The 24,289-nt window shown below is 35.2% G+C and overlaps 4 protein-coding genes across 4 annotated transcripts; 1 reads left to right on the forward strand and 3 right to left on the reverse strand.

The window, feature by feature from the left end:
• Positions 1–1,359: 1,359 nt before the first annotated feature.
• Positions 1,360–4,570, reverse strand: LOC113357389 (putative UDP-glucuronate:xylan alpha-glucuronosyltransferase 5). The gene is made up of 2 exons (XM_026600763.1): positions 3,615–4,570; positions 1,360–2,428 (listed from the first exon to the last, which is right to left on the reverse strand). Exons 1-2 carry the CDS (start codon positions 4,414–4,416, stop codon positions 1,509–1,511), a joined length of 1,722 nt encoding a protein of 573 aa, XP_026456548.1. The 5' UTR covers positions 4,417–4,570; the 3' UTR covers positions 1,360–1,508.
• Positions 4,571–5,836: 1,266 nt separating this feature from the next.
• LOC113359993 (uncharacterized mitochondrial protein AtMg00810-like) lies at positions 5,837–6,988 on the reverse strand. Its single transcript, XM_026603546.1, has 2 exons — positions 6,950–6,988; positions 5,837–6,850 (listed from the first exon to the last, which is right to left on the reverse strand). Exons 1-2 carry the CDS (start codon positions 6,986–6,988, stop codon positions 5,837–5,839), a joined length of 1,053 nt encoding a protein of 350 aa, XP_026459331.1.
• Positions 6,989–12,626: 5,638 nt separating this feature from the next.
• Positions 12,627–13,645, forward strand: LOC113357390 (cyclin-P3-1-like). The gene is made up of 3 exons (XM_026600764.1): positions 12,627–13,040; positions 13,162–13,342; positions 13,472–13,645. The coding sequence occupies exons 1-2, from the start codon at positions 12,637–12,639 to the stop codon at positions 13,322–13,324; spliced, it is 567 nt and encodes a 188-aa protein (XP_026456549.1). The 5' UTR covers positions 12,627–12,636; the 3' UTR covers positions 13,325–13,342; positions 13,472–13,645.
• Positions 13,646–13,781: 136 nt separating this feature from the next.
• On the reverse strand, positions 13,782–14,494 carry LOC113357391 (40S ribosomal protein S16-like). Its single transcript, XM_026600765.1, has one exon. The coding sequence runs from the start codon at positions 14,406–14,408 to the stop codon at positions 13,974–13,976; it is 435 nt and encodes a 144-aa protein (XP_026456550.1). The 5' UTR covers positions 14,409–14,494; the 3' UTR covers positions 13,782–13,973.
• Between the last annotated feature and the right edge of the window lie 9,795 nt (positions 14,495–24,289).

Raw genomic sequence — 24,289 nt, forward strand, 5'->3', positions numbered from 1 at the left:
TGCTAAAACATTAGCTGCATCCTTACAAGCAACTTTGCAGTGCGTAATAACATAACGCTCAGAACAAATAACCATAGCTTCTGCATTAGAAAAGGCCTATTTCGGCCAATAGGAAGCGAGGGTTTCATCTCAACGTGGAAGCTTATTTTTCCAAGCACTTTAAGGGGGAAGATAGGGCTATTATGCGTTAATCCTAATCACTTGACTTTGATCATATAGTCAATCGATTATATTACCGCAACTATTTTCAAGTGAATATCAAGTTGTCGTATTGTCTCGAGTATTGTCCATAGACGGTCACACTTGGTATCGGGCTTATAGGTTTATATAAAAAGATTGTGGTGTATTTAGGTACCCCTCGTATTTTCATGAACGTTGATCGAGTACGTCACATGATGCATAACATGATATAATCTATGAAGATTTTTGGAAATCCCAGTTTGCTGAAAGCCGGTTTGATGAATTCTCAGTTCAAGTTTTCATAGGATTTCCGGTTAGACATGAAGTTTTTATATGGTGGAATAGTTCTTCAGCAATTGTTATGTTATCGTGTATTGATCTTTGTGGTACGAATTGATAGGGGGGCTTATTAAAAAAGCTAGGAGCGGTCTAATTTGATTGACCAAGATTTTTGCAATGATTTTATATGTGATGTTGCATAGTCCTATTGGTATGAATTAAGAAGGCTTTGATGGATGATCTATTTTTGGTATCTGCATATGTGATTCATTCAAGTTGTCGGAAAAACATTGTAAGTTAGCTACAATTGAAAATTAGTTGTCTCCCAAAACACTTTAAAGAACTTACTCGTGTAGCCATTTGAACCAGGATCATTCTCGGAGTTTATTGAGAAGAGAGCTTGTTTAATTTCTGTCGTGGTTACTTTTTTAATAAGCAGGTCCATTTGTCTGGGAGTTAATCTTGGATCAATATCTGCAAAAAGATTGTTATCTATAACTGTTGGTGGGGTCATGTACTGTTCAGAATAATTATCAAGAACGAGCTGAATCACATCACCTTAATTATTAACTCAGTTGTTTTGAGAGTGTTTGGGGTTGTTGTATATTGTTACAGGCCCGGTAAATAGCTTATTTAGTGTGAAAGAAGGTTGTGTTGAAGTCGCTTGATTGAAGCCACTAAATCCTGGGTCTCTGTTACGAATATGTTGCATGACATTGTTACAAAAATAAAAAAAAAAAAATAATAGTAATCCGCTTTCATTTAAACAAGTACGTTGGTCACACACGTGACCTACAAGTCATTTGGTTATCATGTCCGACAAAATCTTAGCTTCCTAGGTTGAGTCCTGACTCTCCAACTCTGAACTCGACAAACTTTGTGATTTTGTGAGGGTTTGCGGAATCAAATCATCCAAATTCTGATTTCATCAAGTTGTTGTAATTTACAATCAGTCCAATTGGAACGGGCATAACAATCAAGAAATGTATCAACATTTGTATTGGACATGGTTTGAAGAACACTAATCTAATAAATCTTCTGTTTTTTCTCTAAGAATGATGTTGTCTTGGATCCCTGACTTTGATCTTCCAATGTTCATCAGGTATGCTGGCAGTTTGTGATATCTTTCTCCACTTTTTGATCCTGGCATCTCCACTTTTAGAAAGATCACAAAATGCATGCAACTTCTTTGGCATTTTATCGTAAACTTGCCACCATTTGCTATGAGCTGAATCGCTTGCAAAATCTCTATGATCCATTTTATCCCAATTACAATCATAATCTCTGTAACACATCCATGGTTTCAGTCCCAAGTAATGCACCGCATAAACCGAACCCGGTAACTCGTGCGCAGCATCTTCAGCATTTAGGAAAAATTTAAGAAAATTCAGTTTAGTTGGAAATCTATGCCACCATGTAAATGCTTCATTAAGAAATCCTTGATCACCTCCATTATACGACTTCAAAGTATATCTTTTCTTCATTAAACTTTCAAATGCGCAATCAGATGGCTCGATTAACATAACACCCGAATTGAATATTACCTTATCGTTACCCACGGCTGATAATTGCGGATACTCGAAGAACTCATCGATGTTTTTGAGAACAACAAGGTCAGAATCTATGAACATGACCTTATCATACTCCGTGAGTTGCCATAGTCTAAGCTTACTATAATTCCATTTGTTGTAAGCATTTTTCTTTGCAAGCGGACTTCTAATCCGTCCAATTATCTTAATCTTCCATCCTGCCTTTCTTAGGCCCCTGAGACTTTTTACAGACACTGAATTATCAACCAGAATAACTAGATCTTTTGTAGAGTTGGTCTGAATTATGCTTTGAGCTAAAGCTATTGCACCACAAACATAAGCTTCAGAAGAATGGAGTAGTGTCACATAGGCTTCTCTTGGCCGACTGATTGCCATAGCTTTGGTAAGTTTTGACAAATTCGGGTTCATTATCTCTTTCTCTGCAGTTTACAACACAAGAATAATAAATAATAAATATCAAAAATCATTTACAATGCTGAGAATAAATTTTTGATGTGGTTTGTTGTCCTGATGTAATAAAATACTCCATACGTTTTTGAAAAAGAGATACTTTCACGTTTTCATTTTAACTTAAAAATATGTTAAATTGTTAAAGTGATAGTATCTCTTTTCCAAAAACGGAGGTAGTATTAGTAGTCCGGGATTATGACCAACTGACCTATTCACCCTAGGAGGAGTCTAAAATGAGGGTAGATGGGAAGTCTCTAGGAATTAAGTCATGAAATATACAGCCAAGAATGTGTTGAGAACACCTTGTCAGCTGCAACCACCAAAATTCAGTCATGAGAAGACATTGGTACGCACCTACAACAAGTATATTAGTAAACACATTCATCTATCTAACCACCTCTCTAAGAATAATTGATAATTTGGGGGTGGGGGTGGGGGTTACAACTGTTGTTGATAGTGTCATAAGAAAACTACATTTGACCTAATTAATTTAATAACTCTTATACCAAACTTAGATAATCTTTAATAACAAGAACAATCGCATATTCATTCATATGCATATTTTCTGTGACGTAAATATGAGTTTCTGCCACCACTTTTATTCACATTACGTTTTCTCTTTTTACTAAAGGTGGCAAAAAAATAAATGTAAAAGGCCATTTACAATGACTTAAGGATATCAAAAGGGTATTAACTTTAATTAAACACAACTACCAAAAAAGAAAACAGTTCGAATTTACCATCAATCACATTCCTTATCAGGAAAAACAAGCACATTTTCAAGATTGCTAATAGGGTATCAATTTTACCAAATTTTATATAAGACAAAACACTTTTAACCTCTGGAGTGGTACACCCCCAAAAATACTTGCACCCCCTATTAGCATCCGTGCATTAAGCAGTTGCATTACGCGTTTTTGCTAACAACTAAATTCTTGTTCACGGACCATTTCAAGATGGTGCACAATTTTGGACTAAATAAAATGTCTATGGGCAGCCATGGTGATGTTGATTTTAAGAACCCTCCAAAAGAAAACTCTTTTCTTTAGTTAGAAGATTACAAGGTTTTGAAAAAGTTGATCCTAGAAATTTGTTTAAGATTTCAATAAGCGGAAGAAAAAGAGAGATATTGACGACGTAGTAATGAATGCTAACCTTGTTTTTTGTAAGTAAGACCAAGTTGACAAGTTCCAACAGGCATAAGAATTTTCTGAGCCAATCTTCTCAAATCAGGTCTGTAAATCCAGACATTCCCTTCATGTCCCAAAAGATCATCGCATCTGAATATCTCCCACATAGGTCCGCATGATGATCCAACAAACACGACGTAAACAGGCCGATCATCGTCCGCATGCTCGTTCCGTACTGCTAAATTAGCTACAACCAAATTCACTTGTAATCTAAAAACATCTCTAATGCCTTGACCTTGTTTAGTATCATTAGAACAATAAGGTACATTTACAACGACAACATCGAATTCCCCGTACGTTTCATAATCCGGCATTGGGATATCCGGACATGATGGCGACCTCCATTTCTTCTCTTCGTCAATCCATTCCGGAAAGTAGTCTCCCCATTTTCGTTCTTTCGATACTCTTTCCAAGTTTACTAATGTCGTAGCACCTAACTCTTTCCATTCTTCCTCTTCTCCATGATCATTAGTACTACTACTACCTATATTAACTAAACCAATTTTGATGTCTCTCCCTTTAAACTCTCTTATAAAAAAATCAAAAGGTAGAGATTGTTTGGTTCTCACATGTTGAACCCTCTTTGCAGATGTTGTCGCAGGTAATGATGAATATTCATCTCCATTTCTCAAAGCATGGGTGATGATATTCTTATTGTCTATTCTTGAAATAGAGGTGAAGATTAGAAAATAAGAAAGAGTTATGGAGAAGAAAATGATTAGGATGAGAATGAGTTTCAAGTTGATGTTTTTGGTTCTTGAAACCATTTCAACTTCTTCGTCTTCCTCCTAACTTGTGTTGTAAGGGAGGAAAGTGAGAAGAGGCAAATGAAACGTCTTGTACATGGTGGGGAGTGTTAGAGAGGAAGTGGGTGTGCATGGATGGGGTGCACGTTAGTAATGTATTTAGCCGTCCTCATTGAATTGATTTCTATGTGGCATGTATGTATAGGAGTAGTAGATAGAGATGGAAATGGTCCATGATAATGATGATAATATTGGACTTTGCATGTATTAAGACAACGAAGCGTTAAGAAGCTTGATCAATCAAATAAAAAATTAATGTAATTTTAAAAACAGTTTATTTGCTGTTGTTGTTATTCGGAAATTGAAAAATCCCACTAGGAACATTGATAATTTGGTGGTTACACGACCACAAAATAATCTGATGCCAATTATCGGATACGGGTAAGTTTCTTCTTCTTAATTTCCCCGAAAGAAGCACACTCAGGCTCAAGAAATTACGTAACAACGCATTATGACATGCTACTATCCGTTTCGGAAAAAGAGATACTGTTTTTTTCTTCATTTTAATCTGAAAATGGGCGAAAGTGGAAAAATTATAATAACTCTTTTTCAAAAACGGAAAGTGCATTATTTTTATTGGATTTATTCACGTACCGGATGAATCTACATCCGAACGTAGTGAAAATTGTCACCTGAAGAATGAGAATAAGAGTGATTTGTGAGAACAAGGTGAAAAAATGACTTAATATGAATATTAGCTATCAAGTTCATCGATGGTCATTGCCTACCAGATATATAAATGATCCATAACATTATTGGATGCAAAGACTCTGACTTTTGGTATAAAGAAGTGGATTGGGTAGATAGCTACATATATGGTGGTTCGTACAACCAAAATTGTAATACTAGCTAGTTGTTGTGTACATACATGACATATCAAATTATGAAAAAAGAAATCTGATCCATATGAAAATCATTTGCTTCTTCATTTGAAGCATAAAAACATTTGCTAGTTTTATTATGAGCAGCCAAATTTTGGTGGCACGCATATAAGTTTGTCAAAATTTTCAATTTCTCATGTATAAATTCCGTTATGATGCAAAAGATTAAGACTTCGCGATGCAGGCTTTGCGGATGACTTTCAGAGAAACAAAAGGCTTTTCAAAGAAATCAACATCTCATAATATACTTATTTTTGATAGAACATGAGCATCAGAGGAAAACTAAATAGATTGAGAGAGAAATCTCCATTGCATTGTGTATATTAGATTGGCAAAGTTGTAGTACATATACCGAGATTACAACGAAAAGAATGGAAACAAAATAAACAAAAGATACGTACAAGGGACACGTACAATATTATGACAACACTAAATATATATGCAGTTAAGAAGAGGATATGTAAAGATACTATAGTATCTCGTAACACCCCCCCTCAGACTCAAGATGGTGCTGAACTCATCTTGAGTCTGGAAAGCAAGAACTTTAGTCGAGGAGTAGGATGTGACTTGGTGAATAAATCTGCCAATTGAAATTCTGAGCTTACGTGAGGAAGAGTAATTGTTCCATGCTTAAAGTGATGTCTTGTAAAATGACAGTCAATCTCTATGTGCTTTGTTCTTTCGTGAAAAACGTCATTATGAGTAATCTGAATTGCAGCTTTGTTGTCACAAAATAGAGGTGTAGGCGTAGAAATGACAACTCCCATGTCACTGAGTAACCATCGAAGCCATATGATCTCAGAAGTAGTATGAGCTAGAGCTCGATATTCTGCTTCAGCACTTGAACGAGATACAACAATCTGCTTCTTACTTCTCCAAGATATAAGAGAATCTCCCAAGAACAAGCAGTACCCTGTAATGGATCGCCTATCTGTAACATCCCCTGCCCAATCTGAATCTGAGTATGTTCTAAGAATAAGTTTAGATTTAGATGAGAACTGCAACCCCTGATATAAGGTTCCCTTGAGATAACGAAGTATTCCAAGAACAACAGCATAATGAGTAGAACGAGGAGCTGACATGAATTGACTTACAATATGAACTGCATGACTTATATCAGGTCGAGTAATGGTTAAGTAATTCAGACTTCCTACCAATTGTCGATATAATGTTGGATTGGATAAAAGCTTTCCATCTGAAGGACCATGTCTGACATTCACTTCTAGTGGAGTGTCTGTAATTTTATCATCAGTAATTCCAGAGCGTGCAATGATTTCAGATGCATATTTAGCTTGAGAAACTAAATAACCATCAGCTAACTTGCTCACCTCAATACCAAGAAAATAACTGAGTGGACCAAGATCCTTCATTTGAAAACATGTACTTAGATGGTTTTTAAGATCTCTGATACCTTCAATATCACTGCCAGTGATAACCATATCATCTACGTACAATAGAAGGATAACAATACCTTTGTTTGATGATCGTGTAAACATTGTTGAATCGTAGTAACTCTGTGTAAAACCATATTAAAGAATTGCACTACTGAATTTTTCAAACCAAGCATGAGGATCTTGTTTCAGTCCATAGAGAGCTCGACGAAGTTTACACACCTGAATTGGAGCATGATCTAATACAGGAGGAGGACGCATGTAGACTTCTTATTGAAATTCCCCATTAAGAAATGCATTTTTCACATCCATTTGATGAAGATCCCACTGTCGAACAGCAGCAACTGCGATGAGTGTACGAACAGTTACCATGCGAGCAACATGAGCAAATGTTTCCTCATAGTCTATGCCATATTCTTGAGTATAACCCTGAGTAACAACACGAGATTTGCACCGTTCAAGACTCCCATCTGACTTGGTTTTGACTTTGTAGACCCATCTGCTTCCAACAACTGATTTTCCAGGGGGAAGATCTACCATTTCCCACGTACCAGCTTCTTTATGTACAGTCAACTCATCTGTCATCGAATCCTGCCAGTCTGGTATAGCTGCAGCTTCTCTGTAGTTTCTTGGTTCATAAACAGACATAATGGTAGATAATGAGCAATGATAGTCAGAGAACTTAGATGGAGGTCTTCGATTACGAGGTGGAAATGTGTCAACTTGAGATTAGAATCTCTTTCCAAGGAAACATTGTTAGGTGGAGGCATAGAGTGGTCGGACGCAGCTGGAATCTGATGAGTATCATCAGTATGTGGAACAATTTCATTACTAGACACAGGCACTAGAGATGTATTGGTGCTAACTTCACTAGAAAAAGGATCAGTGTAAATGAAGTTCTCAAAGGAAGATGATTTACTGTTTGGAAGAAACCAAAATGGAACCTTTTTCCCAAAAGGTTACATGTCTAGAGACTCGAAGTTTTCTACTAACAGGATCATAACATCAATATCCCTTCTGTTCAATACCATAACCAAGAAACACACAAAGAACATTCTTTTGAGTAAGCTTATTTCGTTCACGCTCAGGAAGGAGAACAAAACATGTTGAACCAAAAATTTTAAGCTCAGAGTAATCAGGTTTCTTACCTTAAAGGCATTCATAAGGAGAAATACCTCCAATGATAGATGTTGTAACACGATTGATGGTATAAACTGCTGTAAGAACTGACTCTCCCCAGAAATTTGATGGAACTGATGCAGAAACAAGTTGGGTTCTAGCTGTTTCGATAATATGACGATGTTTACCTTCTGCAACTCCGTTTTGTTCTGGATTTTCAGTACAAGATAGTTGTAATAATATGCCTTGAGTTTTGAGAAAATCTTTGAAAGGAGTGGATATATATTCACCTCCTTGATCAGCACGAAAGATTTTGATAGATTTACCAAAGGTTTGACCATAGTTGAAAAGGTTATATATAAGTTAAGAAATTCTGTTCTTGAACTAAATAGATAAACCCAAGTAAACCGAGAATAATCATCAATGAAACTCACATAGTATAATGCACCTCCTTTTGACATCACTGGAGTTTTACCCCAAACATCAGAGTGAATAAGAGCAAAAGGTTCAGTAGTTTTTGAGGTGCTTGCGTTAAAAGAAAGTGCTGGTTGTTTTTCCAGTTTACAAGAAATGCAACTAGCTTCTTTTTCTACTTGTGTATCTCCTAGTAGACCTTTATTGACCATATATGAAAGACGAGAAAATGAAACATGACCTAGTCTAGAATGCCAAGACATAAAAGGAGATGTGGAATGAGATGTAGAGGTTGTAGCTGCAACATGATTTCCGAGTTTTGATGGAATAATCAAAGTCTGTAGAAGATACAATCGACCCACTCTACGGCCTATCCCAACTAGCTTCCCTGTTTTGAGATCCTGAATAGCACATCCAATAGGAGAGAAAACAATGTTAAAACCTTGATCACATAGTTGACAAATTGAGATGAGATTCATTGTAATCTTAGGAACAATAAGAACATCTGGTACACAAATGTTATTTGAATCTCTAACCACCCCAATGTGACTGGCGGTTTCAACAGTTCTATCAGCAGTGTGAATCTTAGGAGCAACAACTGGACAAAGACTGTCAAAAACTTTTGAATCATAAATCATATGATTGGATGCTCCAGAATCTAGATACCATCCAATTGAGAAAATACCTGAGGAAGTAGAAAAGACTGATGCAGTTGCAGTATTGTTACTGACTGAAAGAGCTTGTTTAATCATCTCCTGTATGTCAGCAAGACTAGGTGATGATGTATCAGATGAAACTATTGATTGAGATGGTGCAGATGGTAATGCTTCAGCATATGAAACTGGTGCAGCAGAGAATCTACTTGAACCATTAAACCTGGTTGTACCATTAGCGTTTAATCTCCACATATTCCTGAAGGTTGGAGATGTACAGTTTCTGGTAGAATGCCCAAGTTCTTTGCAGTAGTTGCACTGTGTGGTAGGAGTATCTTGCGGTATTGCAGCAGGTGGCAGAGTGCAGTCCCTTGCTATGTGACCAGTTTTCTTGCAATTATGACAAACGGGTTGTGAAGAATCACGCTGTGTTGCAAAACTATTCTTCTGATTGTTGAAGTTTGGACGAGGTGCAGGCATAGCAAATACTCCTGAGATTTCTGGCTTGATACGTTTGCGTGTTTCTTCAGTGATCAGCTCAGATAAAGCAGTTTCTACGGATGGAAGAGGTGAACGATGAAGAATAGCACCTCTGACTGATTCAAACTCTTCTCGTAGAGCCATCAAGAGTTGAACCAGTCTTTTCTCTATATTTTTCCCATATTTCCAAATCAGTTGTCCATTTTGGCTACATAAGTGCAAGTTGATTCCAAATTACAGACATCTCATAGTGAAAGTCAGAAATCGATTGATCTAATGGTTGCTTCATAGAACGAATATCTTGTTCAAGTTTGTATCTTTGAGCAAAGTTAATTTGTGTGTACCTTTTTGAGAGAAAGTCCCAAGCATCTTTAGCAACTTCAAAACTTGTAAGATGCATACTGATTGAATTAATCACTGTGTTGCCAATCCAAATCAGGATCTTGCGATTGTTTGTCTCCCAGGTTTCAAGACTACTTGATGATGTTTCGGTTCCCTTATCTTTGATGATAGAGGTAGATTATTTGGGTTTTGTTTCTGTCCATCTATGTATTTCCACATGATTTTGCCTTTGAGAAAGCTTTTTATAAGGAAAGACCAGTGAGTGTAATTAGTACCATCTAGTTTTGCAGTAATAGGCTGAAAATCTTCGCGTGACATGATTGTCAGGAGAATGAGAAAAAAATAACTGGATTAGGGTTTAAAAAACTAAAGATAAAAAGGTGCTAAGGCACAAGAGTAAAAGATTACTGGCTGGCTTAAGGAGATTGTTTGTTTGCAGCAGAAGGCGGCCTTTCAGATCTTACCTAGCTCTGATGCCATGATAGAACATGAGCATCACATGAAAACTAAACAGATTGAGAGAGAAATCTCTATTGAATTGTGTATATCAGAATGGCAAAGTTGTAGTACATATACAGAGATTACAACGAAAAGAAAAGAAACAAAAGATACGTACAATATTATGACAACACTAAATATATATGCAGTTAAGAAGAGGATATGTAAAGATACTATAGTATCTCGTAACAACTTTTAGCATCAAGCTTTTGAGAAGAGGCACAAACAGCAAAAGTTAGGATTTTAGAGCGCTTTTTTTTTAATGTGTTTCATGTACTGCCTCCGTTTCTGCAAAAGGCATTATACTAAAATGAAAAAGTAATACAGTAGAACCCCTATAAATCAATCCGCGATAAATTAATAATTACGATAAATTAATAAATTTTGCTGGTCCCGAATCGGGACCAACGTGCTAAATTAATAATTCGCTAAATTTATAAAATAATATTTTTTTTAGCTTTCTATAGGTCCCTTCGAATGTATAAATTAATAAATCTCCGATTTATATAAATTTAATTTTACATTTATGCTAATCTGGTAAAGAATGATTTAAATTGTGATTTGATTTTTTTTAAATTAATGTCACATTGAATTTCATCTTGGATTTTTCTTAACGTTAGAAGAGTTTTTGGTGTTGTCGTTTCCTGATGCAATAAAAACCTATTCAATATTGTTGCATCTATGATAGCTTCTTTACGGGAAGGTGGCTATGTAACTACACTTTCATCTTCGACTTCCACATCGTCAGTTTCTTCTTTTCCCATGACACTCTAATTTATTCTTTTTTAGTCAACAAATCTGAAATAATATCCTTTTGAGGGCAGTTTAAAAGAAATTCAACATCCATTCCACCGTGATCTAGTTCCTTCATTATTTAACGTTTCACTTGGATTCTTTGATGTGTGTGTCACCCATTAAACAAATCTTACAATGACGAAACAACTTGCAATGGAATAAGGTGTATTAGTTCATTTTGTTGATTTTTTTTTTAGAGTTAAACAATATTTTGATAAATTACTAATTAATATGTAATTAGTAAAAGAAAATGCAATTTAATAATTATTAATTTATGCGATTATTTAATATCGCGATAAATTGATATATTTTGCCGGTCCCGACGCTATTATTTTATAGGGGTTATACTGTAGCAACATTTTTGCAGAAATAGAGATAGTATTTTACTAAATCCATAAGTGTCTAAATTTTGATTGATTGAGAATTATTTCAGATGTTCTGACCATGAAACCTTTTTCTATTTTTATTTTGAAGATGTCTATTTTGTTTGTCTTAGCATAACTATAGACAATTCTCAGAATATGTTACTCTCAGACTCGTTCATTTATCTATTCAATAACACTAGTACTGTCTTCTACCGTTTTTTTCTCATTCGTGTGTCTTTTATTCCTCAGCTTCTAATTAAGTTTCTATTCAATCAATCTACATGCTAAAAAAGAAGAAAATGTTCCATGATTGTTGTTTATCATTTGTCTTTAACCTGCTTCAAATCTATATTTCTTTCATGTTTGGCCTGTTGAATTTATTAGTAGTGGAGCAAAGGTCCATAACCAAGAAGATAATTACAAAATATCCACTCCCTCAACATTCAGATAGTTATTTCTAAACTTGTGTTGTTGACAGTGCTTGTGTTGTTGACAGCACTGTCATGCTTCTCTCATTGATTCCTGCATTGTAACCATAAGAGGATACAAAACCAGATTCATCTATGAAATCGACTATTAGTCACACTAAGTATATTGTAATTGGTTGATAAATTAAAAATTCTCTATCAAATTTCAGAAATGGGATTGCTTAGAAGACACACATGCTTAGGCAACAATCGTATATATACCTTCTTTCTTTCATGAGAAAAGTAGACTTGGTATTCAGAATAACATGAGACAAATAATCTTGCTTGCTCAACACCTTAAATACATAAAGCCCTGTATTCCTCTTTAACTCAGAAGATGCAGAATCCTGAGTTAATTTAAGTTAAAGAAAAGAATAAGTTAAAGAAAGCAACTTTAAATCTCATTTCAGGGATACAAAAAGTTCCTGGGGCATAGATCACTTTCAGGTCTTTAACAAAACTTGATAAATTGATTGTACAAGCTCAAAACTCTTTTAGTAAAACTATGATCAGTTTATATGGTTGCTAAAATCAACATTAACATCCTATAGATGAGGTTCTGGCGTTGACCCACTACACAGTCACGGAAAACCACCTTATTATTATGTTGCAGAAACTAGTATAATAAATTGGGTAAAAACTACACTAATTCATGAAACTCTATAAGAGTACTCTCATCTGAAGCAATATTTTATTCGTATAGGCTGATTTCTACATATATATATAACAGTAGGCAGTAGTAACAAATCACCATTGTCAGCAGCTAGGTTAAGAGGATGGCAGCGTTGGCAGTTGAAGCAGAAGATTTCAGCACTGGAGTATATTTACTTTTAGGGCTAAATAAACTGAGTGAAGGGGTTGTTCTAGGAACTCCTAAGGTGATATCTGCTCTTTCTTTGATTCTAGGGAGAGTTGTAAGAAATAATGAAAAGATAATGGAAACAACAAAGATGATGGACACTATTACTATCTTTCATGCTGTCAGAGCACCAAGCTTAAGCATTCAGCAATATATAAATCGGATTTTCAAGTATGCAAGCTGCAGTCCTTCCTGCTTCGTCATAGCATACATATACATAGATAGATTTCTAGAATGTGCAGATGTTCATGTGACGTCTCTAAATGTTCATCGACTCTTTATCACAAGTGTGATGATAGCAGCTAAGTTTATTGACGACTTGTAAGTAGAACTATCAGACACCTGTTTTACTTTTCAAACTTTACTTGCGAGAGACTAATATAACAAACTATTTGTGACCAAAACCTGGAAAATTGGATGACAAAATTGAGACCCTACACAGATTTTACAACAACGCATATTATGCAAAAGTGGGAGGAGTAAGCACTGCAGAGATGAACAAGATGGAAATCAGTTTTTTGTTCAGCTTAGATTTCAGACTCCAAGTAACAGAAAGAACTTTCAAACACTACTGCTTGCAGTTAGCGAAGGAAGGGACCAAGTAAACTACCGACACATACAAGGTGATCCAAGTTATTGAGAGATGAAAAATGAAAAACCGAAAATACTCACATTTTGCGAATGTTGCATAGTTAACCTAGCTAAAAGCATTAAACATTGCAGTCCTAAAATATGTTTTGTGATTGTTGCAGATTTAAAAGTGCTTAGTGCTACTGCTAAAGTAAGAATGTTAATATATATAGCTAATAACTAAGTCTCAGCTGGCACACAGAAATGCGAAGTTAATCATCTCTATGCAACCAGAACAGCAGGACTACCTTATCATCTATACAAGGGCAATGCTAACAACTCTCACACCGCTCCCTACTGCTGGAGCTTCTCCGACCATCAAATTCTACACAAATAATGCGCTCTTCTAAGGTGTCTATAAAATTTACTTCTTAGTTTGTGAACAAACACTATGTAGTTGATACCATTTAAGAGAAAAATACACTGCAATACTACTAGTAATGATTAATCAAGATTCAAAATTCATTAATAAACTTAATAATCCATTAACAAACCCACACTTTCTTAAACCCAAATAAACCGAAAAAAAGAACTAATCAACCTTAATCGAAACATCAAAATTTCTCTCAAAATTCTTAGAAAAGGAGTTCAACTCCAAATTGCATAAAAACAAACCAGAGAAAATCAACGGTAAGACTTCTGAAACCTGGAACGAGCACCACGACCACCAAACTTCTTAGGTTCACAACGTCTTGGATCAGCAACAAGTAGAGTACGATCGTACCTGACAAGTATATCTTTGATCTCTTTCTTTTGTTGTTCATCAACATACTTCTGATAATAAGCCACTAAGGCTTTAGCAATACTCTGACGAATAGCATAAATCTGTGAAGTATGACCACCACCACGAACCCTAATTCTCATATCAACACCAGCAAATCTCTGACGACCTAATATGAGAATCGGTTCATAAGCTTTGAATCGAAGAATCTCTGGTTCAACCAACTCGATTGGACTTCCATTGATCTTGATTAAACCACGACCTTTCTTGCAGTGAGTTACAGCTACTGCTGTCTTCTTACGCCCGAAACACTGGACTGACTCGGTTGGTGCCGCCATGGTTGAATCAGAGCTTCTTCTGAGATGGGAATGAGAATGAGGACAAGGAGGAGAAAATCGATGGCTATCTATGTATAGGAAAAACCCTAAAGTGGGGATTTAAAATAAGATCGTCATTCGCTGAGTTGTGCCACGAGTTACATGAGACGATTCATTATTTATTTATTTTGACCAACCAGGGTCCAGAAGAGGTTATAGTAGATGCTATCCTTGGGTCGGAGGCCGAGGTCTTATTAAGACCTTTTTTTTTAGAGGGTCATTATTGTTCCCTCGTCGGAAAATGCATTTTCTTAGAATAAAGCCTATTCTTATGCATAAAGTTAAAAAAATATGTTTGAAATACCAGATGGCATGATAAATGAGTTGCGCCACTATAGGAAAACCAAAAAACAACATAGTTTCTAGCGAACAATATTTATTATAGCACTGGTGATAATGTGATTATAGTTGGCGTCATAGTTACCATCGCTCGATTTTCTTTATATCGCTCAACAACTACTTTATAACACGACGCTATTCCCCCCCCCCCCCCACACACACACCCCATCTTCTATATGTACGCCCATATTCTTCTTCAAATCACTCTTACATACTTCTATATTTATTTCACCAATTTTTGTTTGCCAATTTCTGTATTTGTATCCGCAATTTTAAATTTCATAATCGTCAATGGAGGAATCCAATGAAAAGAGAAATGTTATTATGAATCGGTTTAGATTACAGCAAGAAATGCATCAAGGGAGGTTCAAGACCTTGACGATGAGGAAGCCGAAGATAATAAACTAATCGACACTCTGATGCTCATTCGAGCGAAATACCTAGAGTTCCAGAGCCAAAAGAAGTATTCTCAAGAAGATATACGTATCGAGGGAGGGAATTTTACTACTAGAAGTTGATGCACGATTATTTTCTTCCCAATTGTGTGCACTCTGATCAAGATTTCCAACGTTGATTCCGCATGCCTCGACATCTGGTGAAAAAGATTATTGAAGAGCTTTGTTGAGTAGAACCTCAATTTAATTATCAGTTTGATGCACTGAATATTAAAGGTCATAGTCTTGAATAAACATTTTGGTTTCTTGGGGTATCTGGTGAAGAATTTGATGAACATGGTGAAAAGGGTGAAGAATTTTGTGTTGCGGGAGAAGAATTGTATGGTGACCTTTCAAGTACTTGTTGATTAGCTTCTAACATGTTTGTATTATATTTATTCAACACCTTTAAAATATGATAGCTTTCAAATTGGAAAAAATTTCCATTCTTGTGTGCCAATCTGTACGATACTATCTTTCCACGTCAATATCCGCAACACCACTCTCCCGGTTTCTCTTGGATTGCATTTTCGCAGCAACATAAGAGCCGACTTCCTTATTGATCGTAATGAAGCATTGTGCCAACCCAATCGCGTCATGCTCATTGATATTCATGGTTTTCTCTTGATACATCTCAAAAATATATTTTCCAAACATGGTGTTACCATGTTGCTGTGCACCATCAATACAATCTTGGGTAAAAAAAAACATAATTACGAAAAATACATTCATCTTCTGAGATATTGAATTTTGCACCCGAACTTTGATACTTTTTTACCTTTACCTTTGCCCTGAGATTGAGAATTCATATTACAATAAATTAAGAAGTGTAGAGAAGGTGTGATTAGTTTTTCTTGTTTTAGATTAGAAGAATATTAAGAGATTGAGAAATTCTAGAGAGATTTAGAAATTCTGGTGTGAGTTGAAATGATTTTGAAGTTGGGTATTTATAGAGGGGGAATTTCTATCAGTTGGCCGAGGAAATGCTGAGCAATGATCAAATCGACGAGCAATAACAAGACTATCGCAGGTGATTTTTAAACCATCGAGTGTTATTCTGACCATTGAGTGATGGAGTCCCTATTTCTCGTTAGAGATTCTGTCGCGTATGCCTAAGTAATATATTTGACACTTTGGCACATACGTTTGCCACTTTTCCATACCAGTGGCGAAATATGTTGTTTAACAAGTGCATAAGAATGGGTCTTATCTAACAAATTTTGTTTAAATTTAGAACCAAATGTTGATGTGGACTTAAAACCCAAGGTCATTAAGAAAGTCTATTTCTCCTTTACCTCAACTTTTCTATGTCATCTTTTTTGAAAACCTTGACTCTGACATCTGAAATTAAAATTTGGTGGAAAAGGTCTTAAATCCTATATGTCATACTTTTTTTAAGACCTTGGTCGCTTGCATATTGCATGGTACCTAAGATTTAAGATATCATACTTTCTCCTTTACCCCCACTTAGCCATGTCATCCTTTATGTTGAACTTCACCTCTGAATTGGTGATGAAACTTTGGAAAAAGGTCTTAAATCTTAGGAGTCATACAATTTTAGGATCTTGACCCCTTTCACTGGAGATGTTCTTAAGACCTGCAAAATAAACTCTCTACATTCAAAGTAGGAATGGTGATGAAGGCTTACCTCCTGATTAACCAAATAAATTCAACTTTTGTCGATAGATATTCATAGTCGTCGGATTGTAGTCGGTTAAACTGTGCTTTTTTTACTGGTCGAGATTTTTACTTATTTTATGCATACAGTGGTTTACAACTTTATATTTTTAAGAAAATTAAACATTACTCATTTTCTTTAAACAATTTAGATTTATAATCTGATTTTTTTATTAGAAAATCACAAGAAAAGAATAAACTTAACCGGAATCTCTTCAATTCGGAAATACATTTTGGTTCGATTTCATGGCATGAAATAATTCACCTTTTCAATAAACTTAACTAGAATCTCTGCAATTTGGAAATAATTTGTGGTTCGATTTCATGGCATGAAATAATCCGCCTTTTCCTCGTTTTTTTCTTCATTCAAGTTGCTTTAAAGATATGGCATGAAAACTTGTAAGTTTATGCTTTCCTAAAGGTAGTTTCTTTGAAGAGATATTGTAGAACGACGTGACTGTAGATTTTGGAGTTCCACTGCTTTTGCAAAAGAGTAAAGCTGACTCTTTTAATCATCTTGTGGAAAATTGTAGAGGTAGACTTGCTCCGTGGAAATCTATATACATTGCCCAACCAGGTAAAACTGTGCTTAATCAAACTGTTATAGGAAGCATGGAAAATCACCACCTTGCTGTTTTCCAAATGCACAGAGTATAATCTCTGATATTGACTCCATTCAAAGGGATTTTTGGTGGGGAAAACAACAAAGTAGTAAAGGCCTCTACATAAAAGGTTGGTCCGATGTAGCCTTACCAAGGGAGTTAGGTGGTCTCAACATTAGGAGGACTGAAATTATAAATCAAGCTCTCCTTGCAAAACTTGCATGAAGAATAATTGAGCAACATGATGCCCCTTGGGCTAAAATCCATAGTGGTAAGTATTTTGATGGAAAAAATCCTTTGATTGATATTTTGCCAGAGAATGGCAGGTATAGAGATTATTAGGAAAAAGGGGATTTTAATAAAGTGCCACACTTCCAATTTGCAGTTTAAGAAAATGCCACCGTTTTTTTCAGAGTTTATTTAATGCCACACGTTTGACCTTTTCCATCCAAAAAAACTGTTGCCATCAGTTAGTGCATAGGTGGCATTTATCCAGCTTAGTAAAAGACATATACACCCTCAAATCTGTCACCAACTCACCAAACCCATTCCTTATTTTGGCAGTTCCCTTCTTTTCTTACACTTCTTGTAGCTTTCACCGTCAGTTCATAGCTCAATCTTCTCAGCTTACAGCTCTATCTCTGCTTAAACATCTCAACTCCATTTACTCCAGACATCACCATGTAATCTTGCATACTCAGCTTCACCAGGACCACGGCCAGCTTAACCTCCTTTCTTCATTTCCAGCAATCTCTGCCTGCGAACACATCAGAACTACCACCAAACTGCAGCGGCAACAATACCAGCTGCACCATTTCATCTCATAAACATACATCTCCTCATACCATTTCCAGTTTCAATTCAATTTCATTACCAGCACATCTGTTACTCATCTCGCTTGCAATCTCGCCATGTCCAGTTCAACAACATCATACCCATCCGTAATCCATCACCTATTCCTCCTTGTTCCCTGCAACATCCACCAGTAAAACTCTCCAGCATCAACACTGTCATGTCACCTGTCCTAGCATTCATCTAAGTCACCAAATACCCGTGGAACTCTGTAGCAACACTTCAGTTCCATGGCAATTCATCACCAACCATCGCAGTCATTTTCTCTTGTTTCATCTCAAGAGCCTACAACAACTCCCTGCAGCTCCTGTGACATTAACCAAGCACAAACCACCTTGTACACAGGCTCAACTGGTAGAAACTGAGCTTGAAGAGGTGAAGAAAAAACCATTTAGGACTTTTATCGAACACCTAATGTGCCATTCTCATCTTGGTGTAACATTGAAATTTCTAGCGCTTCTAAACTCACCGAAACACCTGCAAATTCAATCCCATGACAGTTCTACCATTTTATATCCATATATCCCCTGGAAAACCATCTTCAGTTTCATTCAACACCTATCAGAAAAAACGTCACCAAACCCATGGAACCAACATCATACATCTCCATTACCACCAACCAGTTCAGTCTCTGCAACTCCTTCTTCAACCTGCCATCACCTGCAACCATGGCCCAAGCCATGACATCACCACCAATACTGCTTCATCATGACAACCATCATAATCAAAACAATTTACAGTAAAAAACAATTAGAAACCCTAATTAACATACGAAACTGGAAAAAAAATGAAAATCAAGCTAAACCCTATTCTTAAAACAACTTGAATTCTATGAATTAAACATAATTTTGACGAACCCTAAAATTATTTCCCAAAACTTTAAGAAAGAATTTTGACAAATCCTATATGTAGGTTTCACAAAACTGATTTTGATACCATCTCATCACTGTTCTTGCTTCATCACAAAATTCTAACCAATTCTCGATTTGATTCAAACCCACAATCATCACAGCATCCATCAGATCAATATCTTGATCTCTATCGGCAAATCCAACCCAATGTTCAATTTATTCTCAATTATCCACGACTGTAGCTCAGTTCAATTTCATCATTGTACCCTATCAATTCTTCTTCATCTTCCATTTCTAAAGATCGACAACAACATCAACTCCAAATGTTCATCTGAATCACCAAGAACACCTCCAATTTTAAAACAAATCCTCAATTTGAACCTTCACAATCTCAACAGATCTAATTCTAAGACCAATCTTCATTTTTTACTCGATTTCATCTCTCAATTTCTCTGTTTTTTTCTCGACCTAGTTCTCGGCAATAATAGCAGCAGCTGCTGCTTTTCTCCTCTCTCAGATTCTTTGTTCTGCTTTCTCCTAATTAGCGATTCACAAGTCTTTAAGGATTGTGAAGGGTAAATAGGGAATGATAACATATTTTCTTGACTTGTTCAACGCATATAGACCGGTTTGGTAGGCCCTGACGGAATATTTAACGGTTGTGGCATTTAATTAACTCTGAAAAAACGGTGGCATTTTCTTGAATCGGGATTTGCAAGTGTGACAGTTTGTTAAAATTCCCTAGGAAAAATTATGTCATGGAAGTTGGTACTGGTGAAAGTGTTCATATATGGAAACATAATTGGATACCAAACTTACCTGGCCCTCCTAGATCCTCCTTGTATTCTTCAAACATAATTTTTGTTAACCAACTTATTGACCAGAATACAAAAAATTGGAATTTTAAAACTTTGCATGCCTTGTTTGACCAGCAAACTGTTAATGCTATAAGTAACATTAGGATTCCAATGTATGGAAATGATAAAATAAGGTGGAGGCCTGCTGCTAATGGTGTTTTGTTCTGTGAATACAACCTATAGAGTCATTCTAGATGAACACCTAAGAAATAATCCAACCAAAAACAATTTGAATATCAAATGGAAATCCTTTTGGAAGTATAAACTTCCACCTAGGATACATCATTTTTTGTGGAAATGTCTTCACAATTGTGTTCCTGTGAAGGAAAGATTAGCTAGGTTCTCTAGACATCAAGATACCAATTGTGTTATGTGTGGTAATGGTGTTGAATTTTTACACCATCTGTTTGTTGATTGTGTTGTTACAAGAAGAATTTGGGCAGGTATTAACAATCAAATTCATGCATAATTTGAATCGCAAAATTTTCATGATTGGTTATGTGGTGCTTTTAGTATTCACAATTCTAACTTGCAGGTGGAAAGTAAAAAAGTTGAAATAATAGGCTGTACTATTTGGCACATATGGAAATCCAGGTGTTCTAAACTTTTTGATAATGTGCAGGTCAATGAAAATTCCATTATATGGAATATCAAAACTGAATTAAGTGATATCATATCTTTAGATGTTACACCTTCAAATACTGTTGGTACCAGTATTGAAACAGTACCAAGATGAAAATGTTCAGAACACTTAATAAATATGATCAATTTTGATGCATCTCATATTATAGATACTGGATGCTCTGGAATTGGACTAATATGTAGAACATACGCAGGTGAGTGCAATGGAATATGAGGACAGCCAGCAAAATCCCTAGACCCAGAACAAGCTGAAGCAAAGGCGCTGTTGGAAGCTGTAATGTGGGCAAAAGAGATGGGAAAAAGGAGGATTCATTTGGAAGGGGACTGTGTTAACGTAATAAATGCCTTGAATGGAAATAGTTTAGCGGTCAAATGGATTATCTTTAATTTGATTTATGATGCACTTGTTATTAGGAGAATTTGATTTTTGGTGTTGATCTCATGTTCATATAGATGCAAACCATATTGCAGACTCAATTGCAAAGTATGCAAGGTCTGAAGTAAGTAATTTTGCTTGGGTAGAGAATATCCCTGGTTGGATTCTAAATCTAATCCAACAGGATGAAAACTATTTGTAATTTTCATTTATTTCAATATATTTCCTTTCCTATTAAAAAAAAAGATTTTGATATCATTATACTTCATATGCATGATATGTCTAATGACATCCATTCCATTGTTTGGGGCATCTCTCTTATTATTTCAGAGTGATAACTTAATTGGATTGTGACTTTTGTTTTAGTAGGTTTTTACCAAAGAACTTTAATAATGCATTTTTGGGGAATCATCGAAATGGTTTGAAGTGCAATGCCGTTTATAAAAACAGTAAAAAAATCTGCGGTATTGAAATATTACAACTTACTGGTTAAGACTTGTCTGTGAGGAACGAAGCATCGTTTGGGCACTTCATATTTTTAGGTTAAATACTTTTAGTTGGGGTAGTTAGCAATCGTATCACATACTACTTGGATAAATAACAACGTGTGTTGTTCAATTTTTTATTTTGGTCCAATTCGAGGCTGGAGTTTCGATGCATTATCCCGTAAACCTTTCATCATCTGCAACTATCTTATAAAGTACTCATGAATAGTGATAAAGTTTTGGTTGTCCAATTTATTTCGTGCTAGAGGAAATAATTTCGGTATTTGCATTGAAGAATGTATTTATGTTTTTAGTAATCCAGAATATGCGTTTGTAATTGTTGATCAGTTTAGAACTTTCAGTGGAGAGAGCTATGGTATAAAACTGGTGGTATTAAGGGAAATTCTGGTTTGGGTGGAATAATATACTCATTTGTTATTTAGTATATATATTGGGATTGTGTTTCAACGGTAAAATAGGCGGGAGAAGATGAAATTAGAGTTTTATAGTGAGAAATCTATTAAACAACCCTTTAGTATTAAGTATTAACATATTTTGTTTATCAACTCAATGTGAGAAGATAGCATTGTTGTCTTGCATAGGTACCTTATACGGTTTCCTAATAAGATAATAAGTGAACACAATAATATTTTGGCTAGTTGCTTAGGAACCAGTGGAGCTGTCTAACGGTTTGGAAGATAACTGGGTGTGTTAGGGTATTTATCTTTTTTGAAGGATGGTTTGCCATGGTCTCGCTTGGAATAAATTAGTGCATGTTTTGGGATAATGTTGACTAAAGAATATGCACACGACATAAAAGTGTGTTTGTTGCAAAATTTTCCCTCCATGGTGAATCATGCATATTTATATCCGAGTCCTATTAGTTTTGCTAACTAAGTCGACAAAATCAAAACTGAATTCTTAAAATAAAAATAATTAACATACATACATATGCGTCATGGATGGAATTCTAATAAGTAGAGTTACATCATATCTTTCAAAGTTAAAAATTATACATACATGCATTATTCTTTATTCTTAAAGTTAAAGAGAAAGTACAACGTCATATTATGAGTTAGGAAGAAAAACAAATGAGTTTTTTCTTTCCTTTTGCTTTTGTTGTAAATAAAACAAACAACTATTTTGTGTATCACATGATTTTGTTTAATAAAGCTAGAGACAAAAACTTCACTTTCAAGTTAGAAGACAAGCATGTGTTAAACAAACAAAACAAGCCGTCACTATTACGAGGTTTAATATCATGTGACATATAAAGTAGAGAGACACATATATCACTTTCAAAAAGAGTAAGCAAGTATATGATAATGGAAGGAATATTAATTTGAGGTATACTCTTTTTTGTTTTTTGGAAATCCTATTTGATAAAAAGATTGAACCAACAACTTTTTCTTAGTGAAGGATCAATGCTCAATTGGAAACAAAGTGTTAATAATGTAATAAGAGATCAATAAGAGGCAAGATACAAAGAAGAAGAAGAAAGGCCCTGTACCATTAGTTTCTTGTTTCCTTTTGCAGAAAAGAATGAGAAGCATGCAAGTATTACATGTGTTGAAAGGGACTTGAAAGAAGTTTAGAGATGTTTAATATCAGGGATGACAACCGTTATATGTGTCTAGTACACTACATGAGTGGTTATCCACACTACTAAGTGGCACACTATTATTTTTTAGTAAAATTTGTATGTGTATATTTATTTTAAACAAGGTTTATATTTAAGCTTAAAGTTAATGTCTGTGTTAGTCTATAAATATTTTATTTTATAGCTAAATTTTTCATGTTGAACAAATGATCATTTTTGATAATTCTTGTCGGCAATTCTTAAAAGAAATATTTTCATGTATTGGTAGCTAAGTTTGCTACTTCACATGAGTTAAATTAAGACCTTTGAAATTGAATACAAGTAAAACCTAGCTTATAATGAATGAATTATCTACACAGGCTTTCAACATACTTCTCGAATTACCCACTCGCCAAATTTGATATACCATGTTGTCTAGTTGGTGAATGGGCTAGTAGCGCATTTGAAAAGTTAGTTGTCATATGATTTTGATGGTTTAGTCCTTTTAGTTCTAAAATTTTATCTTTGTTGTAATCGTTTTCTTCTAGTATCATGATTAACTTTATCTTTTGATTTGGTATCTTCTATTGTTTTTCTTTTCTCGGTTCCTGATAGTTAAAGTTTTTTTCCAATTTTCTTTTCAGATTAGGTCATGGTCTAAAGGAGAGAGCAACATAGGGTTTTGGTGTCCACCATTATGAGATTGAGGATTTGATAAGATTTTTGAAGAAGTTGTGGAGGTTTCTTCCAGGTATGGTTTCTGATTTCTTCAACAATATCTAATATTAGATTTAGGGCGATAAGATACTGAAGATTTTTTGCGTATGCTTTATAGCATCAGTTATGTTTCTGTTTGAACCGTTGTTCATTTATTGGGATTTTTTTATTAATTTAGGGTTTGATTTTTTATTGTGTAGATGATTAAAAAAGCTTTGTTGGCGGTGAATGAAGTCATTACAAGAACATTTCTTCTTATAATAATCAAATATTGTAAAGAAAATGTGTTTAAAACAAATCTTAACTAGTGTTAAGATATACATGCATTGATGATCATATGACTCATTCTGCGATCTCGCAGCAGCTTCACATAATCCAAGTACCGATTTCTTGTAATAAATCATAGCAATCAGCTTCACATAATCCAAGTA

This window comes from Papaver somniferum, chromosome 3 (assembly GCF_003573695.1).
Source record: "Papaver somniferum cultivar HN1 chromosome 3, ASM357369v1, whole genome shotgun sequence".
NCBI lineage: Eukaryota > Viridiplantae > Streptophyta > Magnoliopsida > Ranunculales > Papaveraceae > Papaver > Papaver somniferum.